Here is an 18465-nt window from a genome sequence, read left to right as displayed (position 1 = left end):
GTTATTCTGAAGTGAACTAAACTTGAGCATTTCTTTAATCTGCCACAAAACCAACAAGTTAGTTTTTAGATGCTCTGAAATTGGCACTTTGTTTTATTTTCTAAAAGTGAGATTTTATGTCACTCAAATCATTGTGTGTATTTGAATAGTTATAGAGTTTATTAACTAACTGCCATGTGCCTACATGTGAGTGTGCAACGTAAGCACATTGGAGGCTTGTTGTTTTCCTGCTCAGTTGTCCCTCCTTCTTATCTTGGCCTGAGTTTCCTCCCCGGAGGTTTTAGATTTGTTGTGCTCCTGACAAACATAACCGCTTGTTTGCCATTGACATTGTCAGTGTCTCTAACACTGTGTGTGCCTACAGTTCATTACTCCAGAATCATGACATTTAGAGCTTTCTTGGAAGAGGCAGATTCAACAGGGAAGCTTAAAACAGCCTTTCTTTCTTTCTTTCTTTTTTTTTAACCCTCTCTCTACACATGACCTTTATCTACATGGCCAACTAGTACAGACATGGCAGGCTAAGTGTGATAAAGAGGACTCAAACCAGACCCAGAGGTGCACTATTGAACATTTCTTTTCTTTTTTCTGTGTTACTTTATCCATGGTGCTATGCTGTGGCTTCTTTCTTGTAACAAATGTATTTATTGTAATTCGCTTTTGGACAGAAGCGACAGAAGTGGAAAAAGAAGTCTTAACTGTGTCGTCATGAATTTGTTTTTCCTCTTTGAAGACCATGTCTCATTATCTTCCACTACTTGCCAATGTACACACTGAGCCCATAATGCATCCAACTGATAACTATGTGACTGGCGCGGTTCTGTACTTCATGGACCCGTGCCAGCTCATTATTGTGTCAGTGGTGTGCTCTGAGGAAAATGCAGTTTTTCTGGGTGTGTGTAAAGCAGTTTCACCATCTCTTACATCTCACCAGCTTGTCAGTGTCAGGCAGGGCCCGTCCTCTGAACCTCACGCTCATGGCAGGACGGCTCTAATTACATGTCTGCTCTTCACATGGGAGCAGCATCAGGCTCAGTGGCGACTGCAGAGCCCGTACGAGGCGTGAAATGAATAAATAGTTCAATAATAACTGAAGACAAGATAATTCTGATTTCATGATCAATATACCTGCCTACAACTGCTGCGTCTGCCAGCATTTGAGTCATGCTCACAAACTAGACACCTCGCATGCACAGACAAACCGAGGATGGATTACTGAATGACCCAAGAGGTCAAGGGGCCCTGAAGCCCAGGTCCATACCTGAAGCCATTTGCACCCACGTTTGTACAAATAAGGTCCTGGGGGGTCCTTGTGCATCTGCGCCCAGAGGGACAGTAGTTCAGAATCTGCCACTGTATTAAAACAATTTATAATGTAACATTATAGTGTGACATTTGTGTTAATAATTGTCATGCACAGGTGACTCAGCAGTGGAGGGAGGGGGGCCCCAAGTCAAATTCTGCTTAGAGCCCCCAAAAGGCTTGGGCTGGCACAGGGCCACTGTATATGGGAAGTCACAATTAACCGTATGATCATAACATTAATCTTTACTAAATTTCAGTAGTAGTAAATCTATAGCCTACAGTATTCTGGTATTTCTGTGCCTAAATATGAACATGTTTTTCGCTGGGCCTGCCCAGCATCATTAACTGCTTAATTGTACCATGAGCTGCACCTGTGTGGAAGCTCATGGTACAATTAAACAGTTAATGAGCTTCCACACAGGTGCAGCTCATGGTACAGTTAAACAGTTAATGAGCTGCACCTGTGTGGAAGCTTCTGCACTGACTCGTCCATGTGTGTGTTACATGTCAGATGTGTATCTGTAGTATGGAGCGTGTAGCAGCGTCACATGACGTCCCCCGGACAGCAGCAGCAGCAGCAGCAGCCAGTTGTTGACGGCTGCTGATGCATTCAGTGAGGGGACACCGTGTTGGCCGGATGTCAAAACTGCCGGGCAGGAGGCAGACCAGCACAGGTAAGACTGCAAAATGTCCCGGGGAATAGCTCTCGTTACCGCGGGGCTGTGCGTGTGTGTTCGCCGGGTGATACAGCCAATTAAATGTGATTTTAGACAGGTTGACGGGACAAAAGAGAAGTCGGTCTGTGAGGAGCCGCGGCAAGCTAACAGCAGATAGCCGAGATGCTACCGGCGTTTCACATTAAAAATTAAAGACGACATTATCTAAATATCATGCTCAGTTTGTGTGTGTGTGTGTGTGTGTGTGTGTGTGTGTGTGTGTGTGTGTGTGTGTGTGTGTGTGTGTGTGTGTGTGTGTGTGTGTGTGTGTTTAGCAGGTAAGCAGACAACTTGTGTCTGTGTAGCTCCGGTAGAATTCAGAGAATCCAGGTGTTTATCAGGTCAAAGAACAGGCGGAGGTAACCAGGTCAGATAACATCAGTGATGGGCTGCCACTGTTATAACTGATTCAACTATTATTGATGATATTATTATCACATTTCAGCCGTTTCCAGGCCCTGTACTAACAGGAAATGTTGCTTCATGTGTGTTTTGTCATTTTACTATTATTTATCTATTTAGCTGTCCGCGGAACTGTTTGAATTCACTCCATACATGTCCATGTACCTGTCCTGGGGTTTGGGTACATACGGGTTTGGTCTATACAAATTATGATCGATATGTTCAGTGTAAATTAACACATTTAGAGAGAAAAAAATACTTCATAAGTTGTTCGACATAAGTCTAACTTTATTTTGAAAGTCATCAGCGGAAGTCAGGGTTAGTAATTCAGTTTTACTTGACACAGATTTTATTTCAGGAAGAAAACGCTGCTCCGGTGCTTTGTACGGATAAAGGATGTGTTTTAATCACGGTTATGCGGGAGACATTGGTCTCCCTGTATAGATCTGACATCACATGAGTAAACACACTGATCCTAAAAATAAAATGAGCGGATCCAAAACCACCAAAGCTGTTGTGGAAGCAGAGATTACTCATCATTACGCCGCCAGCCCTGTAGGCTCAGTTTATCAGTTATCAGCCAGTGGTTTGGTCTTGTTGGAAGCTGACACAGTTACGTATTTAAAGTTTGATTGAACTTTAATTCATTCATTAAGTAATGTATTTAACATCGATGCTTCACTGGCAGTTGTATTTTTCTAATGTTACATGTGTTTGGAAACAGATGGTGAGAATTGTCAAAGGATCTTTGTCAAATAAAAGAAAACACACCTTGGATGTAAGATGTCACATGGTATAAAGAAGAAAAGTGAAGGAGTGGATGAATACTTCCAGTGAGACATGCTCCCTCCGTCTCTAAAGATGCAACATATTCAGTGTAATCAGGGCTGCAGTTATTATTTTCATTATTGATGATGTCTCCAATTATCGATCAATTGTTTGGTTAATAAATTGAAAAAGAAAGTGAAAGATGGCTGTGACAATTTACAAAAACTAATAGCTCTGTGTTCCAGGGGCTTGTTCTGCCCAACAAACGATCCAGAAGAGAAAAAAAAAAAAGACAAAGATATTAATTTTATGTTGATAAAGCCTCTTATTAGAGACCTGGAACCCCAGAGTGTTGGTGCTCAATACATTACCTCAACAAATAAGTGGTCATCAAAGCAGCTGCCTATGAGTTTCTATTCAGTGTTATCATTGTTGTTACTGTTGGTTTGAGTTCTCTAATGACGTGGAGAGTTGCCATCTTACATGGCAGTCCATGGACACCAGTCGTCTCCATGACGTCGACCATCTCTCAACGTTATACTCTGCTTCCTGTTTGAATTTTATGTTGTGTTTATTAGAAAATGAGGTCAGTCAGCCGCATGTGTGCCACACTTTCTCTCTCTCTCTAAGAGAAATGGGTGCAGAGGGAGGCTGACGGTCCTGGCAACATCCAAATATGCTTGAAACTGGCACTACAATATACTGGAATCACTGTGGTATAAGAAACAAATGTTTTTAATGCATCTCAAGTAAGACATCCATCCTTTTTTAAGTGAAGACCTAAGCCTGATGGTGTTCTCAGAGACGAGAGTGTAAATTGAAAGTGTTGGTCTGACACCTTCCTCCAGCTTCCTCCTCATCTCCCTGTAGTTCTTAAGTTTAGAATCCATCACATTTCCATTTTTAGGGATTCATGTCAAAATATTGCAACAGAGTTAGAAAATGGTAAGTGTTGAATGTCAGTTTCTGTCTGATGTCCTATGTTCATAGCTTTATCACACCCATGGCTGACTGTACTGTACATCACGCCTATGTTCTCTCTTCTTCAGGACTGTGAACTGAGTTGAGTAATGCTTGACACATTTCACACACGTTCACACTCACATGCAACAACTCACACCGCTGGCACCTTCAGCTCCTAGCTTGAATGAGTCCGTGCAGTGATTAGATCTCAGTATGGGAAAGTGTCTGTTGTGCAGTTATGAGATTCAGGTTAACGGCAGCGCGGTTGTTTGTGTCACTGATCGGTGTGTCATCGGGAGAAAAACAGGTGGTGTGTGGTGGTGAGTTTGCGCCTGTGGAGCAGATGCCTAATGACTAATTGAAGCATGAACGTCACATGCACACGGACACAACACTAAAGCAGCAGCAGCTCACTGTGATAACTGGCCTCTGTCTGATGTATAGTTATATTATCATCCTGTGAATTGTGCATTCCACATCTCCATTATATACAATCACTACTCCTGCTACTCTAACCTGCCACCACTAGTTCTCTATAAGCCCTGCATGTGTGCAGATCGTTCACATTGTTCCCTTCATCCCAATATATTTGTCCCTTATAACAAGTTAAAATAAGTTTACCAAGTAAACATGAAATTATAATAATGTACCATTTGACCCATATAACAATTCTCTTGCCATGTTTCCAGCTGACTTCTTCTTTGTCCTGTAGCTGATGTTGATGCAGGAGCTTTGGCCTCCATGAATCACCTTCAGCATCATGGTGCATTAAATCACACTAAAGAAAAGTGTCCAGTTTGTGCTTTTATGTTATGATGTCCCTCTTACCTGTTCATCCCAAACGTCTGTCCTGTGTTCAACTCATCACTTTTCTTTTATCCTATTTGATACATCAGAGATGTATCACCAGTCACAAGACTCGGTTCTGATTCACAATTTGGAGATGATCTTCCTTTCACCAAAGAAACAAATGCTACATCTGAATCTGTTGGACAGGTTGTTTCAGAGGTTGCCAGCAACAGGATAAGGGCCTGTAGTGTCCACAGCCGGTCCTCACTTCCTGCCGGCTCAGTCCAGAGACAACGGCATCATGGCTGCTGATGAAGAGTCCAAGAGGATGAACGGTAGTGCCAGCGACTCATCCCAAGACATGCAGACGCCCAAAGAGAGCATGCAGCTGAAGAAGGAGATCTCGCTGCTCAATGGAGTCAGTCTGATCGTAGGAAACATGATCGGCTCTGGCATCTTTGTCTCCCCAAAGGGTGTGCTCATCTACAGCGCCTCTTATGGCCTGTCGCTCGTCATCTGGGTCATTGGAGGTCTGTTCTCCGTGGTGGGGGCCCTCTGCTACGCTGAACTTGGCACAACTATCACCAAATCAGGGGCATCTTATGCATACATCCTGGAGTCATTTGGTGGCTTTATTGCATTTATCCGTCTGTGGACATCTCTGTTGATCATTGAGCCCACCAGCCAGGCAGTCATTGCCATTACATTTGCAAACTACCTGGTGCAGCCACTCTTTCCCACATGTGAACCACCATATGCAGCAGCCAGGCTCATCGCTGCAGCCTGTTTATGTAAGTACTTCTACTGTTTGTCCCACTGCAGATGTTCATACGGGGATTGAACATGTATGGAACTTCCCTCTCTCCTCAGGCTTACTGACATTCATCAACTCTGCCTATGTAAAGTGGGGCACCCGCGTGCAGGACATTTTCACCTATGCCAAGGTGGCAGCCCTCATCGTCATCATCATCACGGGCATCGTCAAGCTGTGTCAGGGTGAGTGGTGTCACTGCGGTACACACCTTTGCACATTGTTCCTGAATGCCAAAACTGTTCAAAGTGCTGGTGGCTCAAACTTTGCTGGAGTCACATAGCTATAGAAAAAAATCGAGAACATGGATGGCGTCCAGTAAGCACCGCGACACCTGCAAACATGTCCTCTCCTCCGCAACTGTGGTCCAAGAACAGCTGCAACTCTTAGTCGATTAATCGATAAGTCAATGAGTTGCTTGAGAAAATCAACTTCAAACTTTTTTCATAATGGATAAATTGTTTCAGTCATTTTTTAAGCAAAAATGTATTTGAAAAAAAATAGCTAGTTTCCATCTTCTCAAATGTGAGCATTCTCAGCGTTTCTTCCCCATGTATGATAGTAAATGAAGAGTCTGAGTTTAAGAAATTTGAAGACATCACTTTAGGAAGTTGTGATAAGCATTTTTTCACATTTTATAGACAAAATGATTAAGAGAAAATAACCGTTAGTTGCAGCTGTTGCCCCAGCCTCTCTCACCCAGCTGCTCTGTGATCAGTGGTGGCACTGTGTTCTTCCACACAGCTTTTTGTATTGCATTTTACATTGTACAAAGGAATAATGCATTACCAGTCTTTAGTAAGATATCAACTTTCATGAACTGCATTCAGTCCTAGACGTCACAGGCAGAACCGTCTGTGATGTGATGTGATGTACTGTCATGGCAGAAATCCAGTTGCTAACACAAACAAAACTCGCACAACTTTGTACATGTATGCAAAGAAATAATCACTGATTGTTCCTGTAATTGTTTTGTCTCCATCTTAGGTTATGTATCCAACTTCGAATCACCCTTTGAGGGGTCGTCTACAGATCCTGGTGATATTGCGCTGGCGCTCTACTCTGCCCTCTTCTCCTATTCCGGCTGGGACACCCTCAACTTTGTGACCGAGGAGATTAAAAACCCTGAAAGGTAACTTTACTATTTTGTGTTTCCTTTTCAGTAGGAATTGTGATCAGAAACAACAGAGACTCCTCAAATTAAGCGGCTGATGATCTGATGTGTTATTGTAGGAACCTACCTCTGGCCATCGCCATCTCTATGCCCATAGTCACCATCATCTACATCCTCACCAATGTGGCCTACTATGCTGTTCTGGATGTTAGTGCTATACTGGCCAGTGATGCAGTGGCAGTGGTGAGTGATCTAACCACGAACAGAAAAAAGCTGATGACATTCTGGACCAGATGCATGTGCATGAGCTGGAACTGCAGCAGCTGAGCCAGTGTGTGTCTCTGCTTCAGACTTTTGCAGATCACACTCTGGGTGTGATGAGCTGGACCATCCCCATCGCTGTGGCTCTGTCCTGCTACGGAGGCCTCAACGCCTCCATTATTGCTGCATCCAGGTAGAACACACACACAAAACACTGCAAACATCCGGACTGAATACGTGTTAATTATCATCTGACAAAACTTTATTCTTAATTCATGTTTGTTGTGTCCAGGTTGTTTTTTGTCGGCTCTCGCGAGGGCCACCTTCCAGATGCTCTGTCCATGATCCACATACAGAGATTCACTCCGATCCCCGCTCTGATCTTTAATGTGAGTGTGAATAGAGTGGAGGAGGTACAGGAAGCTTCTACTGTAAGGTGGAGGCCTCTCATTTACTAGTTTCCTTCAATGTATTAACCATTTTGTGATATATTTTGATATATAGAATTGTTAAAAAGGAATCTGATTATGATGGAAACTAAAAGTATCTGGCAACTCTTTGCTTGTAGTAAACATGACACTTCTTTCATTAAACCACCCTTCCACCTCTGATCATTTAAGAAGTGGAGCTAATGAAACGAATACTCTGTGACATTCACTGACATCTCGTTTTTTTTCCCTGTTTTCCATCGTCCCCTTGTTCCTCCGGCCACCGTCCAGTGTGTCATGTCACTGATCTACCTGACGGTGGAAGATGTCTTCCAACTCATCAACTACTATAGTTTTAGCTACTGGTTCTTCATGGGTCTGTCCATCGCCGGGCAGATCTACCTCCGCTGGAAAGAACCTGACAGACACAGACCACTCAAGGTGAGAACACACCAGTCTGTCTGTAAACCAGTAAACACTGTGACCGTACACTGACTGAATGCAACTTCTTCTTGTAGCTTCATGTATTTTATTATATTTATTTTTTTGTTTGAGTGAATATATCTTTTGAAATCATTAATTTCTTGATACACCTGTATCAACAGCAGAAAAGCAAGAACGTTGCTGTGCATTCATGCACCTCCCACATTTCTGAAGAATTAGCCATTGACGCAAAGGTTTTCAAATGAAGTGTAAGAAAGCAGTGGTTTGTTTCTGGCTCACAGTCTCCTTCATGTCTCTACAGCTGACTCTGTTGTACCCGGTGGTGTTCTGTCTGTGTGCCATTTTCCTGGTGGCAGTTCCTCTCTACAGTGACACCGTCAACTCTCTGATTGGCATTGCCATCGCGCTGTCAGGGGTTCCTGTCTATTTCCTTGGTGTCCATCTTCCAGAATCCAGACGACCACCTGTGATCACCAAGCTGCTGCGTGAGTCAACCACACATCCAGCATAGCGGATGTTTCCCACTGTATTGTTTGTTACTGTCTCAGCAACTTGCTGACATGTTGCTGTCTCTCACTGCAGGTTCTCTGACTCACTACACCCAGTACACCTGCTACTGTGTGCTGACGGAGATGGACAAAAGTGAATAACATCTAATACACTCGAAAACTTTACCCAGTAGTCTCTGCAGCCTCTCAGCTGACAGTCCCCACCAGCCCAGACGAGGGGTTCTGCTGTCAAACAAGAGATTTCTCTTCATGTTGCTACACTTTGTTGAAACACTCAGACGTCACTGACTTGTTTACAACACTGGAAATGCTGCCACGCAATGCACACGTTCACGTGCAGAACTGACCTGGAATTCCAGGACCTTCAAGGACTTGAACTCCTATGAAAATGAGTACTGTTTTACTGCATATTATGGATATTGATTAATTTCTATGTAATTCACTATTTAATGACCTCTATGATAAAGGATTTGCCATATTAGTTTTACAGGTAATTGTTTAAATGCCTATAGTATGTGCCTGTGAGATTTCACAGGTGCTGCACATGACCACAGGGACTTGATGCAAATATATTTTATATATGGATTTAACTCATTTGAACTGAAAGCTACCGTTTGAAGCATGTGTGAATGTGATTAATCTTGCCTGAGAATTAAACTATTGTAAATAATCTGTTCATGCCACTTCCTAAATGACCAACAGGAAGAAAAATGTCTTTTGTTTGCTGCTATGAAAAGATTTTGAGTAATCTTTGTAATGCCTTTTTTCATTTTAATTCTTTTTGTTACATGTTGAAATAGAAACTTGGGTATTTAAATACTTTAGTAAATGTCTCAAGTGTTTTGGCTGAGGTGAGTCAACTGTCTGAATCAAGTCTGTCTTGAATTGAATTTTAAAACCAAAGATGGGATGCAAGTCCTTTTCTGATTGTTTTTTTTTTTTTCATGATATTCAAGCAAAATGTAGGAAACGAGTCCTTTTCCATTTTTTGTTTTTCATCTTCAAAACCGAAATCGAATGGCCGCAAAGTACACAGACCTATAGCCTTCCTTTTGTTATCTTTGTTTTACACCGTAGCACCAAACCAGTTAACTCTAGTTCTTGACAATGTTCAACATGCTTTATTTAGGACAACAACAGATGTTCAGGCTTAGGTCAAAATTGCAGTTTACGTAGCCATCTCAGCAAAATCTGACTTCACCATGTTAGTGTCCTGAACATCAGAATTCATGTTGCTCCAGGACCAACACTGAAACTGTCCAGTCATATTTTTGTCATGTCATTGTCACTGTTTTAACTTCAGCAGATCTTATGAAAGTTATACTTGGAGTCACCGACACTTACCAATAAGTTGTCACCTCAGACTCTCAAGCTGTGAGATGAATTAACCATCTCGATACATGGAAAAAGTTTCACCAACGAAAAAATATTTTCACTCAACGCAGTACATGATGAAAAAATATATTTTTCATCTGGTATCAATACATAGAACATTTCAACAGGTCTTGATACATGGAAAAAAGAAAGTTTTAACTGAACTCGGCATGTGAAGAAAACCTTTTTTTAACTGGTCTTGAAATGTGAAAATTTTAACAGGTCACAAAACATGAAAAAAAAAATAATTTAACAGGTCTCGATACATGATTTTTTAAAATGTTTTTTTTAAACTGGTCTCACTACATTAAGAAATAAGATGTAGATGAACTGGTGAAACTGGGCTTCAGAAACAGCTGTAGTAACAAAGACCAAAGATTGTTTCCCTTTTAACTCAGTGTAGTTGTCAGTATTAGTACTTTGAGGAAATTGCGCCAAAAACTTTGTCTGTTTAGGGGGAAAAACCACACAAGCATGGAAGAGATGGCTGCATTTCTCCAGGCTGGTACTGAAAGGATGCAGAGACACACAGCTGTCAGTCGCTCCCTGAACTGGATCTGAGGGACCAGACGAGCTGAGAAGAGTTGACTTTTTTCTTGAAATGCATAATGAAAAATACAAAACTTCCTCCTCTCATTTTTTCCCTCCTGCATGGCCTTCATCCTCTTCTGTACATTTCACCTCTGGAGCTGTCCAACTTGTTTTGGTTGTCGCCTTCTTGAATTTGTCCTTTTCTTGCAAGCTGCTGTAAGCACAGCTGGTAATGAAAAGTGTGGCTGTAATTTCTCTGCTGTTCTTGTCTGTAAGCAATGAGTTCACTCCGTCACAGCTCCAGCAGTGTGTAGCCTTGAACCACAAGGGACCTTCCAGAAAAATTCAATTTCACCTGAAATGGAACCTCTTTATTACCTGTGATGCTTCTTTTTCTAACACTAACCATGGATTATTTACATTTCCAACATGTAAAATTTGATCACAGACAAAGATTTTAAGCTTACACTTTCTGGACTGATGCGTTTACAATGTCAGAGCAGCTGGGACTGGTTTTCTACACTAACCTTTCTCACCTGCTTTCACTTCTTTATCAAAAACTGCTTTGCCTCAGGCAAATAGATGAAAACATATCAGATCAACATCTGCAGCAAGAACAAGGATGCAGAGTGGTTCCTTGCTCCAGTTGTCAGACTCATTTAACATTTGTGAGTTCTTGTTGGGGATCAAACAACAGCTGCCTCTCTTTAGATCTTGAATGACAGTTTATGTTCAATACTCACACTCATGATTTGTAAATGTTTTTGTCATAGTTGCAACAGTTCATCAATTACTTGTCTGAAAAAGTGTCCACATTCTTAAATGTGAATATTTGGGGGTTTTTTTAGTCCTTTTCTTCAGCACACTGAGTATCTTAGACAGTTGAGGACATTATCACAATTTTCCTGAGATTTTATGGACTAAACAACTAATCACGAAACATTTGACAGATGCAATAAAAGAAATAATCGTTGGCAGTAGCCCTAGTTTTTTACTCACTCAGCAGTGTATTCATCATGCAGGACAAACTGACACTGAGATGTTTGTGGTTTATTTTGAAAGCTTTCTTTTTATACACATCTACATATTTACAAAAACTTTAATCCAACAAGCAACCAACAGAAACAAACAATCTGAACTTCAAAAAAGGGGAATTTCTGAAACAAACTCACATCCACAACAGAAACAATGCACCACACTTTCACATTATGCAAAATCTTAACACACACTTATACCCACACACACACACACACACACACACACACACACACACACAACCATGCACAAAATGCAAACACCCTAAATTGGAACCACGCGCAGCCCAAGACGTCTCACTAACAGAAGTGTTAACAGCACAAAGCATACCAGGCATGTAGCACTAATACGCAACATTTCTAACACACACACACACACACACACACACACACATCCACTTTGGACAAACACCCACACACACACAAGTTCACTCCACCACAGTTAAAAAAAAAAAGACACTCTGGATCCTTCTGGAAATAACACCTACCTGTGTAGTAGAGAGGGATGGGTTCCACCCGAAAAGCGCAACTTTCTGAACCATTCATGGTGGACAAACTTTGTGACTGTTGGCTTTTCTTACACACCGATACATAGAACTGGACTTTGGAACACAAGTGGATTGTTACTGGTACCAACAATGTGATGTTTCTGCCAGGTGAACAGTGCTACACACAAACTGCTACACTTTGATTTGTTTCAGTTATAATTTTCAGGCATGTTTCTGTTCTGTGCCACCTGAGCAGTTATTTTCCTCCACTCTCGCCTACACAGGGATATATACTATGGGGTTATTTCTGAGAGGACATTGGGAAGAACCACTGACAGCTGTGGGTTAGAACAGATCAGTCAGAATCATATTTGTCTCCATCATCCGCATCGTCATCTTCACCACGGCAGCCCAGCTCGTGCAGCACTTCCCTCTGGTAGCGCTGCCAGCTCCTCTGGCTGTACGAGTGCTCCTCCTCCCAGTAACCTGAATACAAGCAACACAAACCAGCCAATGAGTGAGGGGAAACACCGTGATTTCCACCACATCATCAAGAAACCTGCCCCTCTTGTGACCCTCCTGACAGACAGACAGACGCAGTAGCTTACCGATTCATGGAAATTTAACTGAAAGACAGGCAGACTGAGACCGACACAGAGCACTTCTCTCTATATTAAATGCTGGATTATATTGTGAATGTTTCCAAATCGTCAGAAATGGGTCAAGTTATCTCAAGATGGATAGAAGATGTCATGAGTAAAGCCTGGCAGGAACCACATGACTGGCCAAAACCTACAAAGACTGGATAAACCATACACAGTACTTATTAGGCAGTCAGGAAACACCATAACCCTGACAACTCAACGCATTGGAGGTGGATAAAATCTAACAACAAAAAGCCGCCTGGCTCTGCTACAGCGGACAGACGCTGTTTTTTTAGGCAGAAGAGTGACAGTCTAGGAGTCGGTAGGACAGACAGAACGACAGATACTTTTTGAAGTATGACCGTGGTATTTTCCTCCTTATATTAGCTGCCAAAGACACTGCCAGTTACCACATTGTTGTTGTTTGGTCCTGTGATGTTGCTTTGCAGATCATTTCTCTTTTGTTTGATGAGTGAAGGATCTGTTTAGCAGTCAGACTGAACACATCAGACCGACCCCCCCCCCCCACTGGCTCTAGGGCGTTTTCATGTTTTTACATTCACTGAAGGTCACTGAAGGTGTTCCTACACTCTTGGAACGGGTGACTGTTGGGATATTCAGCTGGTAAGTGGAGTGGTTGTAATCTGCACCCCTCAGTACTAGATGTCACTAACAGGTTTAAGTGGTTTGGTCTAAAACGTGATGCCAAACATTATAATTACAATATTACCCAAGCTCATGTAGCTTCTGCCTACACTGTCTTTGGTCATTTTAATTTAAAAGAGAAAAAAAAATACATACCACCAAAACGCTCCTCTCGGTCGTTGTCTGAACCACTCTCCTCATCAGGGTAGTCATTTCTCCAGTTTGCTTCCTCGTTCTCATCATCCTCATCTTCATACACCTCCTCTTCATGAACCACGAGGTCAGGCACCTGGGACAAAACACAGCCCGTTTACCTGACAGCTTCATTTCTGCTGATCCGTTATTGTTACTGGTGTTCTCAGAGAAACTGTCATACTGGACTGATGGCCTGGTATTTGATGGAGGGCCACTCTGTTTGAGTTAATAAAAACTACATTTACAAGCAGGCATTAACCCGCTGCATGTCAGCTGACTGCCTGTGTACACAAATACAAATTTCTCAGGCTGTTAGGACATGAGGATTCTGAGTTCAGACCCCTGTTTTTCTCTACTTCACCCATTTCTTCATTCACTCACTCCGATTTCAGCACTCATTCATCTGTCCGTCCATCCATTCAAACACACCAGTTCTCCCTCATCGGCATAGGCCCTGACAGACAGGACATCCTGGATCCACCCTGGTGTGACTGTTTCCTGGTAGTAAAGATCGTAGACGTAGTCATCGTCCAGCTCCCGGTGCTCTTCCCCGAGCCTCTCGCCAGATACGCACAGACGCTCCCGCAGCATCTTGGTGCTGTTACACAGGATCACTTCAGGGTCCGTGGACTGCTCCTTTACAAAAGTAGAGCAAGAGAATAAATTAATCACTGCTGGTGATATCCATAATCCATGTTTACTAATGCGTGGACCAGATTAACATAGGATTATGAAACTGGTATAATTCCAGTTAATACATTTTATAACAAGGAGCTAAACAACTACAATAGTTGAGCACCTTAAGTCTTCCCCACACAGATCTGTGATTTGCTAGAAAGGTGGCGGGGTCCACCAAATATAAACAAAGTATAACAGTGTGAAAGTGATCGTCCTTTAGAGTCAGTTTTCATCAGTTTAGTTTATTCAGTCATGAACGCAAAGATAATGTATTTAATTACTTTGTTAAGGCATTAAGAAGTATTGGTATTCATTACTGTGTTGGATCCACTGAGAAAATTCACAGTTCATAAAATTGAAATATACAGAGAACAATATTTAAATAATATTACTAAAAAGAGGCGGGGCACAACAAGAAATGATGATTAAAAGTTAATTATCCTTCAGGTGCAGGTGGACAGCAGAGTCTTGAGCTGAGGAGTTGGTCCTCGTCTGTTTATGAAGAGGTTGTTTTGTCTCCCCAGTGTACAAATCTGATCTGTGCAGTCCTGGCTGCATGTAACAGCATGAACTTACTGACTTTGTTCATAGCTGGGTTTCTGTCCTTTGGATGGACAGTTTTCTGCCTCAGCGTGTTGGTAACAGGTTTGTGACATCACAAAAAAGCATTGTTTCATCTGGACTCAGTTTTATCTCCCTCACCTCGTTGGCAAAATCTTGTGAGTTTTGGATGTGTAAGTGTGTTGAGTGTTAACAATCAAATGAGCTCAGACACTGTTTAAGTGCTTGGATGTGTTAAAGGCAACTAAGTTAATGCTGCTGCTGCATCTGAGTGGTGCTTCTCTCTTTTGTATGCTGGGGAGTCCACAGAGACATGGGATGGCTTCACCGGTGTACAGTGTGTAACATAATGGCCTGTCACTGGCTTTGTCCTTTTCCAGTTTTTGCAAATATTCTATAACCTTATTCTAATAGCTATTGGTGGGATCTTGCCTCAAAGTCTCATAGGTGTAAAATCAACTCAGCTCTCACACAACTGAACGACTCTGTAAGGACACAACCACACAGAGTTCATGGGCCTGAAAACTCCTCTCCAGTTGGTTAGAACTGAAGAAGCTTAATACCTTGATACTGATATTGTGACAGTATAGGGCAGATAACTATTGGCTCTTAAAATATCAACACAGTGTCATCGATGGATTATTTGGATAGATATCAATTGCAGTATGATTTACAATTAGTGAGAATGATTACATTTGCATCAAAATGTTCATTTTCATTAAAGATATGATTAATTGTGTAGACTCGAGTAGAATGTGACCACAGGTCAGCCACATTCATTAGTTTTAATCAGCTACGATTATGCTCAACTCACCTTGCCAGAGGACGGGTCCTCTCCATTCTCGTGTAGGAGATCAACCACCTGGATTTCACCTAGACTCCAACGTTTGTCCTGCTCTTTTGGAGTTCCCTCCACATCTCCAGAAGCATCTGTCTGAGGGGTTTGCTGCTCAGCTGGGTTTGACAGCCCCGTACGGTGGCTGGAGAGTATTCTGTAGCGTTCCTCCCTCCGAGTGCTCCACTTTGTGCTCCGCAGGTCCCCAATTATCCGTTGTGAACTGGCAGCAGAGGGGCGAAGTGCGTGGGCCATCCGAGGCCGAGCCAAAGCCTGCCGGACCTGCGTCTGAACAGGCGAATCCTGGAGATGACATGACAAAGGAGAATATATGGCTCTTACATGGATATCACAAGACTTTTGAATACTGACACCTTTAAGTTGTATTACATGCACTGGATAATCCTGCAAAATATCTCACCACCCTCAACTAAGTTTAAAACTAAAAATGAGCTCATTCATAATTAAACTTTCTAAAAAATGGTTACAGTGAGCAGAAACATGTTAAGGTATATCAAACGCCCTATAGAGACAGACAGAATACAGGAAAATCGTTTATAACAACAGTGAGGGTAACATATTTCTATATGTTAGACCATGTTTGCCAGATAATTAGCTTGCATGATGGATGACACTGGACATAAATACAGTCTAGTTGGCGGCCCAACAGCTTTTATGTTGGATGGAAACGAAGCCTAGTCGAGACCAGCAGACATGTCACGCTTATATGTTCAATACACACAGAACAAGCTGACGATTCTAACGAGGCTACTGCTGTGAAGCAACAGCTAATGTTGGCAGACTGCAATCACTGGGCTGAGCGCTAGGCTAACAACAACAACAACAACTAGCACAAGAGGTGCGTCGTTTTTCAACGACTACCATCATCTTTAAAGGAGATAAATTAAGCTTCTGCTCAGACAGTCAGCATTACTAAATCGTAAAATGTACACCAAGACGCTAGCTAACGCGTATCTGCCGTTCCCGCCCCCCGCTAGCTTCGATGACATTAGCCTGCAGCGCCCGGTTGGCTAACCGTTCCAGCGGGCCTCTCACCTGTGTCGCCACCGTTGCCACGAGTTTGAAGACCGAGTTTTCCACTTCGGCTTCATTTGGCTCCGGTACCGTTTCACCGGAGTTCTGGGACGTCTCTGGACGGATGCGTTTACACGCCAGTAACAACGCATCTGCGGGGTCGGTCCCCCTTTTTCTCTTGACTCGCAGAATCGTCGTGTTTGGGTCCATGATGTCCCTGTCTCAGTTTGTCTGGCACACAGAGAGAGAGAGAGAGAGAGAGACGGGGAAACAGGAGAGCTCTCACTCCGCCTTTATTTCCGGGTATCACAAACGTCACGGCGCGGCGGGGGGATTCTTTATTTACCCAGGATTGCGACGTCATGCCCGGCTCTACTCGGCCTCTGATTGGCTAATACTGGTTTCCCTCGTATCCTGTGGTTGGTTGATGTCGTGATTATTTGCGGAAATATCAGAATCAGCCAATCAAATGCGGAGTAGGGCGGGTCATCCGTTCAGGGAAGAGAAACATGATGTATGGAGTACTGTCACAAACAAGATAAAGGAGGTTTCTTTAAGATCATATATCCTGTCAGACAGGCCATCTCCAGATATAAAGATGTTAATGTCAGCTGTACTCTCTGTGAACAGGAGGAGGAAAATATTTGTCATCTTTTTTTTTAATGTTGTTATGTTTGTTTTGGAAAGAACTGGAAAACATGTTTGTATCTTTGACAGAAATTAAGCTTAAACTAAATAAAAAGACATGATTCTCACTTATGATAAAAAAAAAAAAACTTATGGGGAAGGAACTGTTTTTATTGAATCTTTTTATTTTACAAGGAAAATATTACATCCATAAATGCAAATGGTCATCCAAAAAAACATTTTTTTATGAATTTAAAATAGAAACCAGATATTACATGCAGCCACTAAAAAACATGAAAGACAGAAAAGCTATAAGAACCTTGGAATATTATAAATGATTAAAAACAAATATATGATTTGCTAATACCCCTATCTATGTATTTGTATATATGCATATATTTCTTTTCTTTTTTTCCTTTTTTGTGTTGTGTTGGCTGTTTATTGTCTGTTTATTGTATATATGTATATAGGTTTGTTTATGTATAAAATAAAATAAAATAAAAATATTGATAAAAAATAAGTTAATTTTTTTTTTTTTTAAAGAGTACTGCCAATAAATACTGTAGTTAATCTGAAGCAGTCAGTTAAAGTCAAATCGATCCTTGATTTAATTCGGTTTCATCAAAATAAAAGCCTGATAAATCACATCACCTGTTCCATTCATATGTGGTCATACCTCATTCTTTGAATATGCCACTTTGATAATATACACTTTAGTGGAAAATACTAACCAGTTAAGTTGTTGTATAGTAGGGCATACAAAAACACCACTACGTTTATACAATAACATTTTCAAGTTTTTATGTTATTGTGTTTTTTCCCCCCCTTGTGTGTCACCAATACACATCTCCAGTATGGCAATAACAATATCATCAAATCAAAGGAAGGAGGGAAGGAAGATCTTCTTTATTCTTTATGTAGTATTTTTAGTTCTAAATTAATAAATTAATGAATAATTCAGTACAATTTTGAAACACAATAAAGTGGAATTATTACATAGCAGATTAAATATCATCTTTAAAACAATATTCATATTATCTATAAGGTTCACTATGTAGCTTTAGGGAAGACATTTTAATCACAAGAGGAAGATCTTCATTGAGTTTTTACATCTGAACAGACTAGATAAACAAAATAAACAACCCTGCCACCTTTCTAGCTTCAGACTGTGTTCTGGGAACCTTATTTTCTTCTGAGAACAGCTTGTTTTTTCATGGGAAAGATAAATATATCTGTTACCTAATCAATATTGCAAGTATTAAAACTCTTGTTGTAAAGAGTTGTAATTTCTTCTCCAAAACTTCATAG

At 41.5% G+C, this 18465-nt stretch overlaps 2 protein-coding genes across 2 annotated transcripts; one reads left to right on the top strand and one right to left on the bottom strand.

Annotated features, from left to right (window-relative positions):
* Nucleotides 1–1761: 1761 nt before the first annotated feature.
* On the top strand, nucleotides 1762–9352 carry slc7a6 (solute carrier family 7 member 6). Its single transcript, XM_037095550.1, has 10 exons — nucleotides 1762–1979; nucleotides 5151–5734; nucleotides 5814–5939; nucleotides 6742–6886; nucleotides 6988–7111; nucleotides 7219–7322; nucleotides 7422–7518; nucleotides 7849–7998; nucleotides 8303–8486; nucleotides 8584–9352. The coding sequence occupies exons 2-10, from the start codon at nucleotides 5245–5247 to the stop codon at nucleotides 8649–8651; spliced, it is 1488 nt and encodes a 495-aa protein (XP_036951445.1). The 5' UTR covers nucleotides 1762–1979; nucleotides 5151–5244; the 3' UTR covers nucleotides 8652–9352.
* A 2092-nt stretch (nucleotides 9353–11444) lies between these two features.
* Nucleotides 11445–16843, bottom strand: slc7a6os (solute carrier family 7 member 6 opposite strand). The gene is made up of 5 exons (XM_037095551.1): nucleotides 16552–16843; nucleotides 15475–15798; nucleotides 13851–14057; nucleotides 13383–13515; nucleotides 11445–12423 (listed from the first exon to the last, which is right to left on the bottom strand). The coding sequence occupies exons 1-5, from the start codon at nucleotides 16738–16740 to the stop codon at nucleotides 12293–12295; spliced, it is 984 nt and encodes a 327-aa protein (XP_036951446.1). The 5' UTR covers nucleotides 16741–16843; the 3' UTR covers nucleotides 11445–12292.
* Between the last annotated feature and the right edge of the window lie 1622 nt (nucleotides 16844–18465).

Source organism: Acanthopagrus latus, chromosome 4, assembly GCF_904848185.1.
Source record: "Acanthopagrus latus isolate v.2019 chromosome 4, fAcaLat1.1, whole genome shotgun sequence".
NCBI classification, from domain to species: Eukaryota; Metazoa; Chordata; class Actinopteri; order Spariformes; family Sparidae; genus Acanthopagrus; species Acanthopagrus latus.
Note: the sequence above shows the minus strand (reverse complement) of the source record. Positions and strands in the feature narration are given on the sequence as shown.